At 44.0% G+C, this 19856-nt stretch overlaps 1 protein-coding gene across 12 annotated transcripts in view; it reads left to right on the top strand.

Moving 5' to 3' along the window:
• Nucleotides 1-19856, top strand: part of RBMS1 (RNA binding motif single stranded interacting protein 1) — a 220626-nt gene that overhangs the window by 186203 nt on the left and 14567 nt on the right. For all 12 annotated transcript variants that reach the window (XM_028141130.2, XM_054722990.1, XM_008138642.3 and 9 more), the window contains 2 exons: nucleotides 1683-1840; nucleotides 4927-5006. In XM_028141130.2, coding sequence (XP_027996931.1) covers nucleotides 1683-1840; nucleotides 4927-5006 — 238 coding nt within the window. The remainder of the gene's footprint in view (nucleotides 1-1682; nucleotides 1841-4926; nucleotides 5007-19856) is intronic.

Raw genomic sequence — 19856 nt, 5'->3', positions numbered from 1 at the left:
TGCTATTTTGTTGCCTAAAGCTAAAACATCAATTAATACTTCACTAATAGTGCTTATTGATGCGGACGGATTACAAGAATTCTCATGTTTTCTGTTCTAAGGCTTGTGGCCAATCACGAGAATTCTTTAAAAAGATATTAGCTTGTAAGAATATATAATAAATAACTTCAAAATGCAATGGGTATTTAATTTTAAAGCGTGCCTTTAACCTGTATGTAAAACGTTTTTTGTACTCATTCAATAGAAACTTATCTGGCCACTGGGTAAAGCTAGCAATAAAACTACTGGTTCACAATGTGTTAAAGAAATAGCATAAGCTTGCATAGTTCAGTGTGTAAAGGTACAATCTATATATATATAAAAGCCTAAGCGACCAGCCAACCAGCCAGTAGCTATGACATGCACTGACCACCAGGGGGCAGATGATCAACGCAGGAGCTGCTGAGCTGTGGTCACTTGGCAGTAACAGTTCTCAGGGGACGCACCAGAAGCAGAGAGGAAGGAGCCCGATTACCGCCCCATCCTCTCGAAATCCGGGACCCATGGGAGAGATGTAGGAGAGCCGGTTTCAGCCAGATCCTCTCAGGCCAGGCTGAGGGACCTCTAGTTGGTTAATAAGATCAAAGGAAACCTGGTTTAAAATTAAGCCTGATTTAAAATTAAAATTAAGGCTACCCTAATCTCACAATTGCAGAGGTAAATTTTGACTTGGTAGGAAAATATTCCCATAGTCATAGGTTTTTCCCTGACGATTTGAACCTCATACTCTTAGTTACCTATACATAGCAGTTACCGGTTCTCAGAATATTCTACTATATATCTTTGGTTTTAGCTGATTCTATCTCAATAAAGGAAAGATGAATAGGAAATGACCTGATTATTGCTTCTTAAACTTTCATATGCAAATGAATCACCTGGAAATCTTGTTAAAATGCAGCTTTTGGTTATGTGTCGATTTGGGGCCTGGGATTCTGCATTTCTATTATGCACACAGGTAATGCCATCCCTGCTGGCCCCTGGATCCCTCTTTCAGTAGCAAGGACCTAGCAAACCCTCCTCCCCATCTGTTCTAAAGTTTAATTTTACCCAGATTCTAAAATTTGATCTGCCTAGAGTTTATCATTTTGTATGGCTTTGCTTTTTCTTTTTGTTGTTGTCATTCATTTTGGAGCTCTCCTTTTCCTGATGGTGATCACAGCTCAAAAGTAGTAAGGACTCTGCCATGGAGCAGAGGAGGGGATTTGGGGCAGAGCCGCACTGGGCTTTAGATGACTTGGTCCAGAATCTCACATGTGTCTCTGGATTGATTAGCAGTAATCGCCTTCTGCGCAATAGTGGCCTGAAATGGACTCCTAAAAATAGTAGTAGAGCAGAGGTGGGTTATTTTGGGGAGTACCGCGGACAGCTGAAACTTGTGGTTCCACGAGAGGATCCTCTCCAGCTCAGCGTCCCTGCCAGCAGTTCCACTTCCAGATCTGCTAAGAAAGGCTCCGTCGGCTCATGTCTGACCTGCACAGGTTGTCCAGGCTTCAGATCCTATTTTCAAGTGTCTACGGTGACTTGGGTGTTCTGTAGCTCCCATGATCTTACCCGAGCAAAGAGAGTGGCTAAATAAAAGTAGGTGTGGGAACATATCTCACCTTATATTGGGAAGAAATGGACAATTCTCTGTTCCGTTTTAGCAACAAGAACAAGATCCTACCAACCTATATATTTCTAATTTGCCACTGTCCATGGATGAGCAGGAGCTTGAAAACATGCTGAAACCATTTGGACAAGTTATTTCTACAAGGATACTACGTGATTCCAGTGGTACAAGTCGTGGCGTTGGCTTTGCTAGGTAAGCACGATTTCCTATTTTTATTATGCTAACAACCATAGCTCTGCTAAGTTTCCTGGGAAATAAATATTGAGCAAGAAGAGAATTTAAGCCAGGATTATGGGAGCTAGTTGCACCATGAACTTAAAATAGTGTGTAAATATTGGTTTTCATTTTTCCAAATCTTTTGCAAGTTTATTTGTATTTTTGAACCCAAGGACACTAATATTTAGTGACTGAGGGCAAGGAAATATTATAACAGCAATTTTCTGAAAGTATATGTCCTTAATATTTTTATTAATTAGATCAGGATGTCTATGACTTCTTCAAAATAGCAATCTCCAACTCCTAAATTTTGTACAGAAATCAGTATGATTTTTCTCATTAGATAGAAATTTGATGCAACATCAGTAAAATCAATGACATTGTTAGATTTTTAAATAAAATATTTCAAACTTTCAAAAAAGTAAATCAATGATATGACATCTGTGTAAGCACCAATTGTTACACCTATGGTAACATCTTACAATTTTGCTTCAGATTATTTTCTGAAGGAGTAAAATGTTACAGATAGATCTAAAGTGCCGTCACTCCTTTCATCTTACTTTTTACTCCCTTCCTCCCTAGGAAGGATACTTTGGTGTAGTGGTTAATTTGGTTTCCAAAGGAAAAATCTTAATTAGAAGGAGGTTTGATTTGTTATATAGTTCTAATCTGAAAGCCCATGTACAAGAACTTATTTTACATGGTGCATTATTTAGGAACTTGATACTGTGTAGTAACAGATAATGTCTATATGTCTTATAGTACTACTTTTGATTCTGGAGGAAAAATTGCTGACATTTTACTTTTATATACATTATCCTATTTGAGGTCAATCACATGTTCTCCCACAGACCTGTGAGATAACAAAGCAAGCATTGTTTACTATTTTACAGATAAGAAAATTGATGTAAAGAAGGGACTTTTTCATTGTCACTGGGCTGCCAAGTAATGAAGCAAGGTCTTCTGGCTTTTAATCCATTGCCTTTTCTGTTAGGACAGATAATATACATTAATAAAAAAGAAACATGCAAATTAACCACCACTCTGCTACACCCACAAGCCACGCCCACCAGCCAATCAGGAGCGAGTATGCAAATTAACCCAACCAAGATGGCGGCCATCCACGGAGCTGGAGCTGAGCAGGAGGCTTGGGTTGCCCCGGCAATGGAGGAAGCCAAGCTTCTCGTCCGCCCTAGCCGGCCCTGGCCTCCACTCAAGGCTACAAAGTTTCAATTATAGAAGATAAATAAATCCCAACAAAAATGGCTGCGGCCACAGAGCGAGCAGGAGGCTTGGGTTGTCCCTGGCGATGGAGGAAGCCAAGCTTCCTGCCTGCCCAGGCCTCTGCTCAAAGCTACAAAGTTTCAATTATAGAAGATAAATAAATCCCAGATACCAGGGCCTCTGCTTGGGTTGCCAGGGGGCGTGGCCAACCTGCAAACAACCACAGGCTCCTTGCCCAGGCTGCCCCACGCCCCAAGGGAACCCCCACCCTGATCCAGGACACCCTTCAGAGCAAACCAGCCGGCCCCCACCCAGCACCAGGCCTCTATCCTATCTAATAAAAGAGTAATATGCAAATTGACTATCACTCCAACACACAAGATGGCTGCCCCCTGTGGTCAAAGATGGCTGCCCCCATGTGGACACAAGATGGCCACCACAAGGTGGCCAGCAGGGAAGGGCAGTTGGGAGGGACCAGGCCTGCAAGGGAGGGCAGTTGTGGGGTACTGGGCCTGCAGGGGAGAGTAGTTGGGGGGGACTGGGCCTGCAGGGAAGGGCAGTTGTCGGGGACCCAGGCCTGCAGGGGAGGGCAGTTAGGGGTGAGCAGGCCTGCAGGGGAAGGCAGTTAGGAGCAATCAGGCTGGCAGGGGAGTAGTTAGGCATCAATCAGGTTGGCAGGCAGAAGCAGTTAGGGGCAATCAGGAAGGCAGGCAGGTGAGCAGTTGGGAGCCAGCAGTAGGTAGGATCGGGCCTAAACGTGCAGTCGGACATCCCTCGAAGGGTCCCAGATTGGAGAGGGCGCAGGCTGGGGTGAGGGACACACAGCACCGTGCACTAATTTCGTGCACCGGGCCTCTAGTTTCATAATAAAACTAAAATGTTCTGCAGCCGAAAGTCACTAAGGCTAGCTTCTCCAGTGTGCACTTGATTGGCTAAAAGGATCCTCGTGAAGCAATGAAAAGCTCGGTGCCATCTAAAACTTGTCACCTCTGTGGGTGTTCTTCTAAAAGCGGATCAAGTAGTTTATTTCTGTACCCAAAGATGGAATCCAATTAAGTTCTACTGCTTTTTAAAACTATTATTACCCATTAAAACCTGGGTGTAACTCTGGGTAGTCTGGGAGAGTAGCGCCTTTTGAATAGATAATTCAGTGTTTCTTCCATTAAAGAAGCATAAGTCAAAATCACTTAATTCCCCTGAAATGTTTCTCAAGTGTTTTTAGCCCCCTGCAGATGATGAAGAATAAGTTGTAAAGTTAGGCTCCATCCTTTAATTATGCCTCCAAAGCCAAGATTAAAGGGAAGGTACATAATTGACTTAAATTTAATTTTAAACTTGAAGCGAATACAAAAACCATATAAGGTTCTACATCCTCTGATTGACACTGGTTCTTATAGAATCTTTTGAGCCTTTCATTTTGTGATCATGTAAAGGGAAAAGCCATCTTTAAAATATTCTAGCAAACAGTGAATACACTCGTGTTTTAAACTATTTTTTTGTGTTTAATTTAATATCATGACTAACAAAGCTATTGTGTATTGAATGTCAGTTTTCCAACAAGTAGATAAAAATTATACATTTGGTATGTTTGGTCTTAAACAATCTAGATACAGGTGTTTTTTTCTTTTGTAATTCAGAATGTACTCGTTAACAGTTTTTTTACTATAGAAGTATATAAGCCACAGTTAGATAAAGATAGGATAAACCCACTTCTTATTCACATGTTTTTTCCATTTTATTTGCATTCACTAAACCTGTAAGAATGTATTTCACATGCCCAGAACAAACTGAAAACTAAGAGACCTCTAAATATTTGTTTTATTTTTATATAAATATAGGATGGAATCAACAGAAAAGTGTGAAGCTGTTATTGGTCATTTTAATGGGAAGTTCATTAAGACACCACCTGGAGTTTCTGGTATGTTGTCTAAAATGTTATCAGTGGTCTTTTTTATATAATACATGTACAATTTCAACACATGATGACTTATGTCAACGAACAAAAAAACCCCCACTCATTTAGCTCTTTAAAGTTTATTTCTTTGGATCTACAAATAGGACTTAGAAGTTCACCTCTCTGCAGACATTGGTTGTTTAAATAGAAATGGAAGCTGGCCCAGCTCTAAGGATCTGTCTGACTGGTAAAGCCATAAGAAGCCTCTCTTCTTTGGATGCAAAAGCCATCCTCTAATCCACCTTATCACCACCCTCAACAAACCTGTCATTCAGTCACACAGCTGAGGATTGTGACACTTTCTACCCCAGCTTCTGCTTTTGTTACCTCCTCCCCCACTTAGCGTCTTGACTTCAACTCCTATGGCCTTCCTGTCCACTTCCTCCCATTGCTCTGCCTGGTGGTGTCGTGACCAAGAACACCGCACGCCTGTAGCTTTTCATCCCAACACCACACTATCATTCCCACGAAACTGGATCTGACATACAAAGGGATTCTTCCATTTTCACTTTTTATCGGTCCTTCTTTCCCATCCCATTTGGTCTCCAATGTTTTAACAATAAAACTGTTTCTTTAGCAGCATCCTCAGTTTCCTTGTACTTCATACCATGGTCATACCAGCGTGGCAGAAGGTTGAACTGGATTAATCCCACAGCAGTCCACTTTTACTGCTCCTGTTACCTCTGGGCAGGGAATGGCTGTCTCGTTTGACCAGACCCTCAGGGTCACTGGTCCTCACTCAGCTTCCTCACCCTTCCCTAGAAGAAGCTCTTCACCCTGCTCAGTCCCCTTCTCACTCCTAACCCCCAGGCTAAGCAGATGACTTCCCTTCCTATTTGATGAATAAAATTGAGATCACCCATCAGGAATGCCATCATCAATTTCCTGCTTCCTCCCAACAGGGAGACCTATATTCACACCCATTCTTGCCTCCCCTTCTTCCCCACCCCTTCCTCCAAAGTCTCAAGGACCAAGGGTTCAAAGCTGTGTCCTTGATCCCATCCTATTGGGACCTTGCTCGGCCAGGTAGCCCCTCCTCATAATTTCAGTCTGTCTTTTGCTTTTATTCTTTTTTTCATCAAAACCAAAAACCTTTCTTTTTAATGACTAATAGATACCTGGCAAAACTAGTTGTTGGAGAAAATACACAAATAATACTAGGAACAAAAATTCTGAGCATAACTACCATAGACATTTTTAAAAGCACAAAACTATAAACTGTTTTATGCAAATACATATATATATATAAAGAGCCAAGGGTCATAACATCCACAACAACCGGAGGCTCGACCAAATGCCAGGCTGCGCGCACAGCAGGCGAGCGGGCTAAACTGTTGACTTCTCGGAGACAGAGAGAGGCAGGACTGGTCAGCAGCAGCAGCAGCTGCTGGCGAGGCCCAGATAGAGAAGAAGGGTGATCAGACCCTGCTTCTCTCTCCCAGCCTCGCCAGCAGCCAAGCCTCTCTCTCTCTCCCAGAGGTCAGCAGTTCAGCCTGCTCACCAGCAGCCTGGGGCAGCTGCTGATCAGCCCCGCCTCTATGATCAGGCCCGGAGATAGGCCCAGAGATGCTGACTGGCATAGAAACTGACCAATCAGAACCAAATCTGGGTGAATTGCAAGGAGCCAATGGCTGCCTAGGAGGCGGAGCTTTTTGACGCTGACTGGCATAGAAACCGACCAATCAAAACCAAATCTGGGTGAACTGTGAAGGCAGAACATAAGGTGGGGGCTGAGGAGAGGTTTTAAGGGCAACAGCTGTTTGGTGTAAGGTGTAAGAAAGTGATTCAATTTTTTAATGACCAGTTTGTCAGTATAGTGCAAATGTCTGGCTATCAGTCCAGATATAGGGATTATGTGTTTTTGTCTGCCAAGAGCATGTCCTCCTGCTGAAAAAGCTCCCCCCCCCCACCCCGCATTTAAGCAATCCTATCCTATATAATCTATCTATACTAATAAAAGGGTAATATGCTAATTAGACTAGGTCAACCGGCCATCTTCCAGATGTCCAACTTCCTTCCGGACAAAGCCATGGTGGTGGGGGCTGAGTCAGAGGCAGTTAGGGGAGATCAGGCCAGCCGGGGAGGGCAACTGGGTGTGAGACCAAGCCGGCAGGGGAGAGCAGTTGGAGGCGAGATCAGGCAGGCAGAGTAGGGCAGTTGGGAGCACGATCAGGCCAGCAGGGGAGGGCAGTTAGGGGCAATCAGACAGGCAGGCAGGCAGAGGCAGTTAGGGGCGATCAGGCAGGCAGGCAGAGAGGTTAGGGGCGATCAGGAGATCAGGGGGGCAAGGTAGGGGCGATCAGGCTGGCAGGCAGAGGGGTTAGGGGTAATCGGGCAGAGGCAGTCAGAGGGGTGAGGGGTGATCAGGCAGGCAGGCAGGCAAGTGGTTAGGAGCCAGTTGTCCCGGATTGCGAGAGGGATGTCTGACTACTGGTTTAATTGGACATCCCCCGATGGGTCCCAGATTGGAGAGGGTGCAGGCCGGGCTGAGAAACCACCCACCGTGCATGAATTTCATGCACTGGGCCTCTAGTAAATAATGAAATTTGTCCATTTGTGTTTCAGATTGTTCAGGTCTCCATGCCCACCTCAACTCTCTCCAAGCTGACTTTTTTCCCCGAGGGTACAACTGAAATTCCTTGTGGTAGACTTACTGTATTCATCTGCTAGGGCTGCCGTGACAACATATCACAGGCTGGTTGGCTTAAACATAGAAATGTATTATCTCAGAGTTCTGGAGGCTGGAAGTCCAAGATCAGAGTGTCAGCAGGGCTGGCTCCTTCCGAGGGCTGGGAGGGAAGATCTGTTCCAGCCTTGCTCCTTGGATTGTGAATGGCTGTCTTCTCTCTCTGCCTCTTCACACCATCTTCCCTCTAGGCGCGTCTGTCTCTGTATCCAAATTTCCCCTTTGTATAAGGACACCAGTCATTGGATCCAGGTCTACCCTAAGAACCTCATTTTAACTTTAAAGACTCTGTCTAAGGGGGTTGGGAGGAGGTAGAAGAGGGTATAGGAGGGATAAATGGTAATGAAAGGAGACTTGACTTGGGGTGCTGAACACAGTGCAGTATACAGATCATGTATTATAGAATTGTACACCTGAAACCTGTATAATTTTATTAACCAGTGTCACCCCAGTGAATTCAATAAAAAAATAAATAAATAAAAACACATTTTAGAAATGACTCCATGTCTAAACAGGTCACATTCTGGGGTGCTTTTGTATGGAGGGAACACAGCTCAACCCTAACATTTACCCCCAGGGGTCAGACCTGGAGGCTTCCCTGTCTTCTCTGTGGTTGGTCTGCCTCCTGGTTTTGGTACTGCTGATCCCTAGCTCATCCTTGAAATGTGTCCTCCTCTGCCTGATGTTTTAGCTGTCTCTCCAGTTCCTTCCCATCTCATGTTAATTCATTCTCTTTTGTGTGCTTGTTTTCTTCCCTCTGCTCCTTAATTATTACTGTTTCCCTCAATTCCATTTTTGGCTCATGATTTTGCTAGATTTCATCCACTCAAGCTTTCAGCTATTATTTCCATTCTGATAACTCTCCGACATTCATTGCTTATCCTGGCTTTTCCCTGAGTTTCAGGCTGCTGGCCTCACTCACCTTGGTTTTATCTACTTGCGCCCCTTCCCATCTAATCCTACTCCTCTACCAGTGTTCCTTACCTCTGGGAGTGTAACCAGTATCCACCCAGGCACCCGAACCTGAAACCCAGGACTGACTATCCTGGGCACCCCCAACCCCTCCTTTTATCATCTCTCACACAAAGTCATTCAAGTCCTTACATTTTCACCCTGATTATTTCTAGAATCTATTGTCTCCCCTCCATCCCTCCTACTACTGTCTAGTGCAGTGATGGCAAACCTATGACACGCGTGTCAGCACTGACACGCGTAGCCATTTCTGATGACACGCGGCCGCTGAGGCGGCCGCATGCCGAGGATGAAACATTTGCTGCTCCTGAGGATGAAACATTTGCGAAATAATGTTTTTTCCTCAAAGTGACACACTACCCGAGTTATGCTCAGTTTTTTGGCGAAGTTTGACACACCAAGCTCAAAAGGTTGCCCATCACTGGTGTAGTGTAACCCCTCACCTCTCCCCTAAGCCATTACAGTGGCCTCCTGCTTGTCTGCCCTGTTTCTAGCCCTTTCCTTCAGGTGTCATCCCTGCCAGCGGTCAGAGGGACTTACCTAAAATATAGGCCTTGTGTCACTTGACTGCTAAAAGTCCTCCCCCGCCCCCACACATTCCCCTTGCAAAAAGATCAGGATTCCTAGAGGCACATCAGGATTCCTAGGTTGACCTTGCCTCATTCTTCAGTCCTGCCTCCCTCTGTCCCTAGCCTCACCGTTTCTCCTCCATCGCTGAACTAGAAATGGTATTCCAAACACATCATGCTGCTCCATTTCTCTTACGTGGTTTCCACTTTCTCAGGTCCCTTTGCTTCCCTTTAACCTGGCCGTCCCCTCTTCGCTCTCCAAGACTGTGCAAAGCTTGCATCCCCCTGGGAGGGCCTTCTCTGATCCAGTAGGGTCTCCCCCTGTTTGCCTAGCACCCCAAGGACATGCACCTGTATCATAGCATCTAACATGTTTACATGTGTTAGTCCATTAAACTGGAAGGTCTTCTAAGGCAGAAACTTCTCTCATCTTTCTGTTTTCATACCCAGCATAGCACTTAGACCATACTAAGCAATAATAAATGTTTGTTGGCTTTGTATGAATTTCACTAGACTCTTCACTAAGACAATACTACCTGTTTACAAGCTAGCGTGCTAGTGGCTGACCACAAACCAGAAGTTTAACTGGTATCAGTATTTATTCTGCTATCGCTCCAAAGTTCCATCTTTAACTGAACGGCTGCTGATTGTGATAAGGGATTCACTTTAATTTTCCATATCCAGTTGAGTCTCACTCACTTCATAGAACACTTGTCTATAAGTACATGTGATACCGCAGACTATATTCATCTTGTCATACTAAAACCTAACAGCACACGGGTTGTGTGGCTGTATGTGAGGTTGGACTGCCACAGGCACAGGTTTGGAGCATAAACTATAAGACCTAGAAGTAGCCCAGCCGGTGTTGCTCAGCGGTTGAGCATTGACTTATGAACCAAGAGGTCATGGTTCCATTCCTAGTCGGGTCACATGCCCAGGTTACAGGATCGATCCCCAGTGGGGGGCATGCAGGAGGCAGCCAATCAACGACTCTCTCATCATCGATGTTTTTATCTCTCCCTCTTCATTCCCCTCTGAAATAAATAAAATATATTCAAAAAGACCTGGAAATAAACTATTCCAATGAACTCAGCCTTGTGAGCGAGCTTCCCCTTGTTTTTTTTTTAAGTTGGTTTTCTCCTTCCATCAACAACACCTGAATTGAAAGAAAAGAAAATAAATAGGAATGTTTACCCTTCAACCAAGTAGAGACAAGGGAGAAATTTCATACTCGGGCACCTTCTGCAAACCCTGCCCGATGGGGCCTCCTCATTAACCCCTGTGGGCACTGCCCCCTGGTGTTTTCCTCACTTCCCTGTCATCCTTTTGCACAGCCAGAGCCCCGTGGTATTCGTTCTTTGAAGGGCTGCTTACCCACCCAACTGTGACCACTTATTCTTGCGTGCGACAAGGAAAGTTTGAGAAAAGAAACGCCCCAGCCCACATTTGTTTTTGATGTTGTTATCAGTCTGAGATAAGATCTACCAGTTCCCCCAGTGGAACAGATTTCGGAGTGTCCTAGGTGGAGGTTGGGCAGTTTCCTTTTTTCTCTGAAGGACTCCATGGTTGTATCCTTTAACTGTTTTCTTGGAAGTGGTTTTGAAGCTTATTGGTCACACCCATTCAAGGAAAAAAAGGCCTGGATTTCCAAACCACACGTGAATGATTGTAGGAGTCTCTGTACCTCGCAACGAGTAGAAAATAGCTCCTTCCAAGGTGTGCCAGGTGTCAAACGAGGCACAAGAAACAGACCCTTCCTTTTCCATCGAGGTCATCTCTTGGAGGGGGGTGGGGGGCCGCTGTGCGGTCAAGTCCATTCTCTTTGTTCTGAATCAGAACGTAATTTTGTGGCATTTTCTAATGTTGAATGATCTTTTCTGTGTGTTGGTCTTGGTTCCCAACTAGACGGCAGGTTCCTTGGCTGCAGGGGCTGTGTGTTAGTTTTGCTTCTGTGCCAGGCCCAGGAAGCCTGTGCATCACCCTGTAACAGTATAGGTTACCAAGTGGGGCTAAACGTCCTTCCTGTGGAGCTCATCACAATAGTCATGGCTCTTTGGAGGGCCTTTTGGGATACCCTTCTGCATATAAACAAGGCTGAACTACATTTCGGCAGCGGTTTGAAACGCACACTGTAGAACTTGGAAAGCACACTGTCCCAATGAACTCAGCTTTTCCCAAAAACAAGTCCCCAGTGGATTTGAGAACCCACAACAGAATTTGAAACGCTTTTCAACTTGTCTGTATCGCTCCCCCTCTGTTTTGTGTATATAGAAAATGAGAATCCTCTTCGACACCCAGTCTGTTCATTCAGGTGCTGCTCTCTCCCTGCGATTACCTGAGTGGCTACTCCAAAACATGGGTTGCTCCGTGGAGGGCACATTATTTTCAGTAGAACCAGCTGAAAACAAGCATATTGGCAGGCAACGGTACATTGAGTGAGCCTTCACTTTAATCTTTAAATAATGTAGGCTCATTGCTAGGCAGACATAACATTTCATAAATATGGTCAGAGGGTGATTTATTTAATGATGCGAGTGTTTAGCCAGCAGAAGCAGAATTACCCGGATGGCTTCTGTCAGAGTACCTAGGTTCTTGCACGACTGGCAGGCTGCCTGTGACATTGGAGCCAAGTACAGAGAAGAAACCCATGTTCGGCACAGTCCCCAAAAGACTCTTTATGAAAATTAGCAAACTGTACAGTGAACTCATCTTGACTGACATTCTTAAGAAAGTCTGTAGATGGCTAAGCAGGAGGAGGTTGACTATACACATGAGTTGTCACATCGCCTTTGCTTCCCATCCTTCTGCCAACACACTGTTCATCCCAGAGTGGGGGGCTGGGTTCCCCCGTGCCAGACATACCCCACCCTGGCCCGGGGCATGCTACATAACGCAATACGTGCTTACAGTTCTGTAAAAATCCACGTCACGAATTTAATGTGATCTGTATTCTGAAATTGGTTTTTAAAAATCTGGAGCTTTTGTGTCTGATGTTACCATATTTTCAAAGAGGCTTTATCATTTTTTTATAGCACGTTCTTCTTTATAAATCTACATTACAAAAAACAATTGCTCTTGAGGTCTTTTCTTCTATCCTTCCCACCCAGTCTCTCATTTATCCCCTGAAAATGTTGAAGCCTCATCCTTTATTTGGATTTACTGTGGTATTGAGTGCAGCTGGTTTCCAGGAAGTCAGATATGCCGAGAATGTCCCCAGCCAGGGTGAAAGAACCAACGACTTCTTTGTGAAAGATCTACGTAAATTCCGTAGAGGTTTGAAATAACTACTTAATACTTACTTGATAAATACGGTATTCTATTGTTATGGACCGTTAGCGTGGTGGCGGTTTCCCACAAAGTGAGCATCAGAAACAAGGGGTCCTGGCCGGTTTTGTCAGTGGTTACGAGTGTCAGCCCTCGAACCAAAGGGTCATTGTTCAATGCCTGGTCAACGGCAGGTAACTTGGTTGCAGATTCGATCCTCGGCCCCTGTCAGGGCACGTGTGGGAGGCAACCAGTGGATGTGTTTCTCTCACGTCGATGTTTCTCCCCCTCCTGCCTCCTTTCCACTCTCTTTAAAAATTAATGGGAAAAAATATCCTCGGGTGGAAAAAATATCCTCGGGAGGATTAACAAGAAGAAACAATGGGTGGAAGTTTTACTTGGATAGAACTGATGTCCAAATTAAGAGACAGTCCCAAGTCAAAAACACTGTCACTCGTGGCCATGATTCAGAGACATGTCTAAAGACTCCTCTTCCAGCACCTTCCTAGCAGAAAGTACAGTCTCTGAGAAGCTGATGCACATGGCCTGTTGCCTGAGCTGTCCTCGAGCTGCCTGCCCTGTACCTACTATTTTTGCCTCTGGAGGACACACATTCATAAGAACAAAGGCCACATATGAGTTCAGTGCTGCAGGAGGTAGTGTGACCACCATCTCTCTTTCTGGACCTTTCCATGACATTAATGGAGTCTGAATAGGTTCCTGTGCGCTAAGGGCAGAGAGTTAAAAATAAAGTGTGTGCAGTCACTGGGTATGGGAGTGCTGGCTAGATTCTCAGTATTGAGCTAGATCATTCCGCCACGTCGCTCAAGCTTTGTCTGCGTCATGGAGGAACTTCAGTGAAGTGCGTGTGTGACTGCTGGCCCACGCCATCCAAAGACTGTTTTACGTCTGCTTTCTATGTTACCCTGACTTTTCTGATTGGGTGTGTGCCCAGCAGGGCTTAAAAACAGCTCTGACCACATTTCATAACTGTATGTCTAGGTGATAGTGTTAGGGCATTGTCCTAAGCCAGGAGGCAGAAAAAGTAATGTTTGGAAGAAAAAAGAAAAATTACGACTCTAGTAAAAAGACTGGACATCCTTCAAGGGTTTTTATTGCCCATTTTGTTCTCTGAATGTTTGTCTTAAGCATTGTTTTACTCGGAAAAACACACACAGAGTTTTGGCATTTGTAGGACAAAGACATGTGCGAACTCCTAGTCCTTTGAGGACATTGTGATCACACCTTTGAGACTGGGATCTGCTCACACGTCCCTCACCCCGTGTGCACAGCAGAGCAGTGTAAATGCACGCACCGGTGTGCTGTGCTCTCCAAGCTGCTCTCTTCTGAGCAGTCACTGCCACAAGAGCCAGCGTGCTGGCTGGCCCTGGGCTGAGCGCCCTCCTGCAGATCTAAAATTCCAAGGAAGGAAAGTCCAATTTTTAAAAAGTGACAAGGGACCACAGCTGGAAGGTGCCGGTGTTTTAGCTGAAGATGTTTGATTGATTGTTATGCCAGGCTTATGATGGGGCTGGCTTCATTGTCGCCGTTAATCACACCCAGCCTGCAACAGATTCCCCGAATCAGTTTTACACCTTTTTGCTATCAGGTTGTCCCAGGGAGGAACAATAAGAAATGGAGAAAAATGTTATGAAAGCATAAGGATCTTGGGTGGAGGATATAGATGTTACTATGAAACTGTTTTCTGAAGAACATTTGCCGGTAACTTCATCCTTAGCTACAGCTCGAGCACTCCTTCCATTCTATGTGGAGCCAAGGCAGCAGCTCGCCGGCTTGTTAAATCCCGCAGAATGAAATCTCAATGGGAAACACACCAGCGTGTAACCTCTGAACCCAGTCCCTCTCCTGAGAAGGTAGTTACCTTAGTAATTCAAAGGCAAGAGGGGGAACCATTATTAAAATCTGAGCTCCTCCTGTTATCGTAGCAGTAATAATAATAGCTGATATGCATTGAGGGCCAAAGCACTTTATATATGTTAATGGTAACAATCTTTTGGAATAAGTTACTCTCCCCATTTCACAGATTATGAAACCAGAAATGTTAAATAACTTGCACAGAGTCACCAGCTAGTCAATGCAAACCCCAGGGAGACTAATCCAGAGCTAGTGTTCCAACCACCATACAATCTGACCACCAGTACAGCTGTTGGCACTGAGATTGGGGAGATAAATTATACACACACAGAGATGTTCACACAGTATTATAATAACAGAGAAACTCTATGCAATCCCTTTTCAAATAGCACATTATGTAACCATTTGTTAATTATTCTCTAAAAAGGTAGCGAAAGGTCCACAATGGAAATGGTGGAAGAAAAGGACCTAAACATTGCAAATATGAAAAAATAAATACAGACTTAGAAAAGTAGTAAACATAGAATAGTAAAATATTTATGTTAGAGGGATGGGAAAGGATTACAGTTTTGTTTTTTACTTAACCTGACTTTAATATTGTTGAATTATTATTTCACTGCCAGGTAAAGCTGAGTGGGAGATGGAAGCACGATATAAAAGCAGGAAAGGAGAGGTGGAAACCTACCGAGAGGTGTGGAAGGATGGGCATCTGTAGAGAGAATCTGTAGCTCTGAGTCGTGATTGAGCGGGGCAGCAGGATTTGGTTAGAAACCAGGGGCTAAAACTGGAAGGGATGTCGTTGGTGCGCACACACCGGAAAAAAAATGAATAGTCATTTTTATTAGATCCTCAGGTTGAGTTTTTAAAAGAAAAGTCCCAGATAGTTGCTTGCATGTTGTTAGTTGAGGAAGTTTGAAAGTAGGCACCAGCATCAGGAAGAAAGCTAATTGCAGTTGCTGAGTTGGCTAGTTTTCTACAACTGATGGAAAAGCTTCTATCGAGGGCTGTGTGTGTTTTATAGAATGCTGATTGGGATAAAATGCTACATACCTAGAAAAATGGTTGTTTGGACGTAGCCATTTCTCCAGCTGTTAGAACTCAGTGAGAAAAAGGTCCGCTCTGTTACAAACCACAGTTTTGAGTCCTCCGAGCACTTAGAGATGTGAGGACTTCCAGGAGGGCAAATCAGAAGCTTGGTGCTTAGTCCGAGCAGGCATTTTAGAAGCGGTTTTTAGTGTGGGTATCAAGGGGAGATATTGGAGCATAAATCACTGCAGCGTTTGAGCTTCAAAAGAGAGATAAGGAAGCCGCTTGGTGGAGATGTGCAGTGAGTCATCCTGGGGATCACCCAGATGGCTTATCGTCCTTTAGGGGAGGTATGGGAGTGCCCCACAGTCAGACATTTGTAGATCATCCCGCTTGCAAAGCCCTGTCGAGGGCACGTTGGAGAATCCAGGAATGCAGTTACCCCAGGTGGCTCTTGAGAGGGGCCAGGAAAGGTCAGGTCAGTGTTTGCCTGTGTGGCATTGCCTGCTGAAGGTTATGCGACAGTAGTTAAACTTTTGGAGGTACATGTTCCTGTTGGTTCTGATGAACAAGCAAGTAACTTTTCTGTCTTGGATACTAAGAAGAGAATCTGACCTGAAAGATCTCACCAAAAAAAAAAAAAAATAGGTTGCTTAGGTTGAAATTTTTAAAGGAAGATTTTGAAAGTAGTTCACTTTATCAGAAAGGAAGAGGGTTAGTGTTTCACACTGAAGGAAACGCTTCTGTCTAGGGCAGTGGTCGGCAAACTGCGGCTCGCGAGCCACATGCGGCTCTTTGGCCCCTTGAGTGTGGCTCTTCCACAAAATACCACGGCCTGGGCAGGTCTATTTTGAAGAAGTGGCGTTAGAAGAAGTTTAAGTTTAAAAAATTTGGCTCTCAAAAGAAATTTCAATCGTTATACTGTTGATATTTGGCTCTGTTGACTAATGAGTTTGCCGACCACTGGTCTAGGGCAGTTTATATTTTACAGACTGTTGATTGGGGTAAAATCTGAGGTACACAATCTGGTAAAATAAATTGATTAGGGGCAACTTTTTATCTTTTTTATATCACCTTAACGCAGAAATACATCTAAAATCATAAATCATGTTAGAACTTTCTACAATTGTTTTTTATGCATCAAGGTAAAGAGTTGCTAATCTAGAAAGGAGACCATAAAGAAGTTACGGGTTGACAGTTCATACTAACTTTTTTAACATAATATACCCAAACTTACCTATTAGTCACAGTCTACACTGGTATTCATGGCACTTCCTTTTCTGCATGCCAGCCCTCCTCGGTATTTCCCTTCTATAAAGAGCAATCAGAGGCCACCTGAAGGACCACTCTGTAGAACAAACTGACATGGCATAGTGTCTCCCAATCTTATACCTGAAACCTGTGTATTAGGCTCCAAAAAACAAGCAAATTAAAGACTATTCCCTGGTTTGGAATTAGCCACAGGATATGCCAGTCAAATAAGAATCTCTCATTTTGTAACAAGCTTACATACACTAAAGAACAAGTGGATCATGATAGATCTGGGTGTGTGTTTGTTTTTCATTTCAAAACTCTTAACTGAAATCATCTAACCCTTGCTCAGCTTAATGACAGGCATTAGTGTCTTAAAGAAATTTTCACATGGTTGCTTTCCTGGAGCACCTGGTACACTCTTTGTAATGAATAAGAGACATCGAGGATTTACAGGGTTAAGCTGCTTCTCATAATGTCATCCAAGCGCAGGGAGCACCAGCTGTAAAAGAACTGGAGCACCCGTCAGATATGGCTCAGTTGGTTGAGGGTTGTCCCGTGCTGGGGTCAACTGGTTCAATTCCTGGTCAAGACACATGCCCAGGTTGGGGACTCAATCCCCAGTAGGGGGCGTGCAGGAAGCAGCTGATCGGTGTTTCTGTCCTATCCCTCCCTTCCTCTTTCTCTAAAAATCAATAAAAACATAGTTTTAAAAAAAGAAGAACTGGAGCTGTTCCTGTATCAAGTATATCACTTCTGGGTGGCATTTTTATTAAAAATAACATTTCTGAAAACAGCACTCTGTGTCATAAATGGCAAATGGGTTTCCATAAGGTTGGGTACACTCTCATCCCCATTAGACTGCAAGCCTATTTTACCCAGCACTGTATCCCTAGTTCTTAACACTATACCTTAAACTTAGTGGGCACTAAAAAAAACGTTTCACCTGCTAAACAGACCAAAGGGACTTTTAATAGAGGAAAGAAGCCATTAGAGTTTGATTTGATATTGCTGGGGACTCCTCTATGTTTTTAGCAGACTTTATTGTTACCTGAGATTATTTTGGTTTTTTGACAGAGGGTACTCTAGATGAATTGAAATGTGTTGGAAGCACCTGACCACAGACAGGGACACTTGGCCTTTGAACAGATGTGGCGTTTCAGCACTCACCAGGGATTGACCAACTGTTTTCATTCAGCCTGTAGTGAAGTTGCCGATGAGTCCAACTGGTCCCCTTCTTTCTCTGGAAGAAATGACGCTAATGGAAGAAAATAGTTCATTTGTATTATTCTCCATGCCAAGCAAACTCTTTTTTTTTTTTAATTTAAATTTCAGTCCAGGAGCTAGTCTTTATACTGCCTCTAGATAAAAGCATCCTCTTAACATGAGGTTGCACAAAGTGCCAACAACCACAGAATTTATTATCTCTTCCTGCCCTCCAAGGTTATGGGAAAGCAGAATCCTAAAACCTCAGATGTCATTGGAGAAAACATTTAGGGCCATAAGGACCTTTCCAGATCTGTGGAGAGTGAGATTTTGCTTCTTTTGTTTAAGTTCCTGATTTGTCCTTAGAAGTCAAGGTGAGACATCTGAGGCCACGGACACTCACATCTCAGCAGGGTTTGCTTTTTATCCCCTCCTTTGCTTCAAATGTCTGTGTTCTCTTGGCCCTAGTAGTTTCCATCTGCCCCTATATGGCCTAGTTGTAGAACTAAAAGCACCATCAGTGATTGGAAAGCTCTCTTGCTTCATTGCTTCATTGCAATCATTTACTTTAAAAGCCAATTTTTTTTTTTTAAAGACTAAAGAGAGTAGCTCATCTACTGTCTAGGATTTGGCCCCAGTCCATCTTCCATCACACCCAGTTTGCCTTACATGGAAGTTCCTTGTTCAGGTGAGCCTGGGGGAGTTGGGGTGTGGTAGGAGTCAGAAGGAAAACAAAGGACCCCTTTGTGAAAGGTAGGGCCAAGGCTCCCTGGATTCTCACCAGATGCCTCATGGTTTTGCTCTCACCTCCTAGTACCCACAGCACAGTTGTCATTCAGAAGTGAGCTCACATTCCCGCACATCCTGTGGAGTGGGCCTCACAGGGGAGAGGAGGAGATCGTGCCAAACTACAGCCTAGACAGCCCCCGAGAAGGAATTACAGTTGGATTCTGTGTTGTGTTTTGTATTTTGGCAGAGAAGTGTTGAAAGACACAATTGCTTCCACCCTGTCATTAGTGGGTGGGTAATAGTGATATAAAATGAGAGATGAATTAGGATAATAAGAGGCAAAGGAGAAAGGAGTAAATTTTCCACAAGTAATATTTTTCTCTTCATGGTTATTTAACTTTGAGACAGAACTTGAAAGTAGTAATCACAGTTCTGTAGTAGACAAAGGATGGAATGTGAGAGCCAGACAGGAAGGTGTGATTGCCTTTATTGCCTTAAGGAGAAACGCACAGAAAACATGCACCATTTTCAGGAATACACTGCTGTTTCCATTCTAGAAAGGCAGAGAAGAGTCACGGTGGCCAGCTCTGTCGCCGCCCTTTTTTTTCTTTTCTCTTCTCTCTCTCTTTCTCTCTCTCTCCTCTGTCTTTTTAGTTCATGTGTATGTATCCCTGCATCCTTTGCTTTCCTGTGTTCTTGAGTTCTTTGGGTCATCTTATGATGTGGACATAGAGTAAAGCACACTGAGTGGGGTGATTAAAGGCACAGAAAAACCTTGAGATAGGGTGTTCACAGGTTTTCAGCTTTCTCCCAACAGCTGTCTTCAATGCTGTATCCCAAAACCAAACAAATGCATTGATGGAACCAAGATGTAATAAGCACCCATAACGTGCCAGACCCTGAGGCTCTGGGGATACAGCGATGAACAGAACAGATGTCACTGCCCCGTGGAGCTTACACTCTTGAAGGGAAATAGACACCAAACAAATCAACACACTCGCCAGTAGTTATAAACAGGATGAATAAAAATACATGTGAGGGGTCAAAGGGGGAACATGTTTCTTCTGGGGAAGTGAAGGCCTCTCTGAGGAATTATGGGAGCCTTTTTAAGGTGGGGAGGAGAGGATGGACATAACCATGTTTACATTTGGAGGTTTATAGAGGTGGAATTGGAGAGGGCCCAAACTTTTAAAAAGTGTATCTACACTTAAGTGGCAGAAGTGAATCAAATGATTT

The sequence above is a fragment of the Eptesicus fuscus genome, chromosome 11 (assembly GCF_027574615.1).
Source record: "Eptesicus fuscus isolate TK198812 chromosome 11, DD_ASM_mEF_20220401, whole genome shotgun sequence".
NCBI lineage: Eukaryota > Metazoa > Chordata > Mammalia > Chiroptera > Vespertilionidae > Eptesicus > Eptesicus fuscus.
Note: the sequence above shows the minus strand (reverse complement) of the source record. Positions and strands in the feature narration are given on the sequence as shown.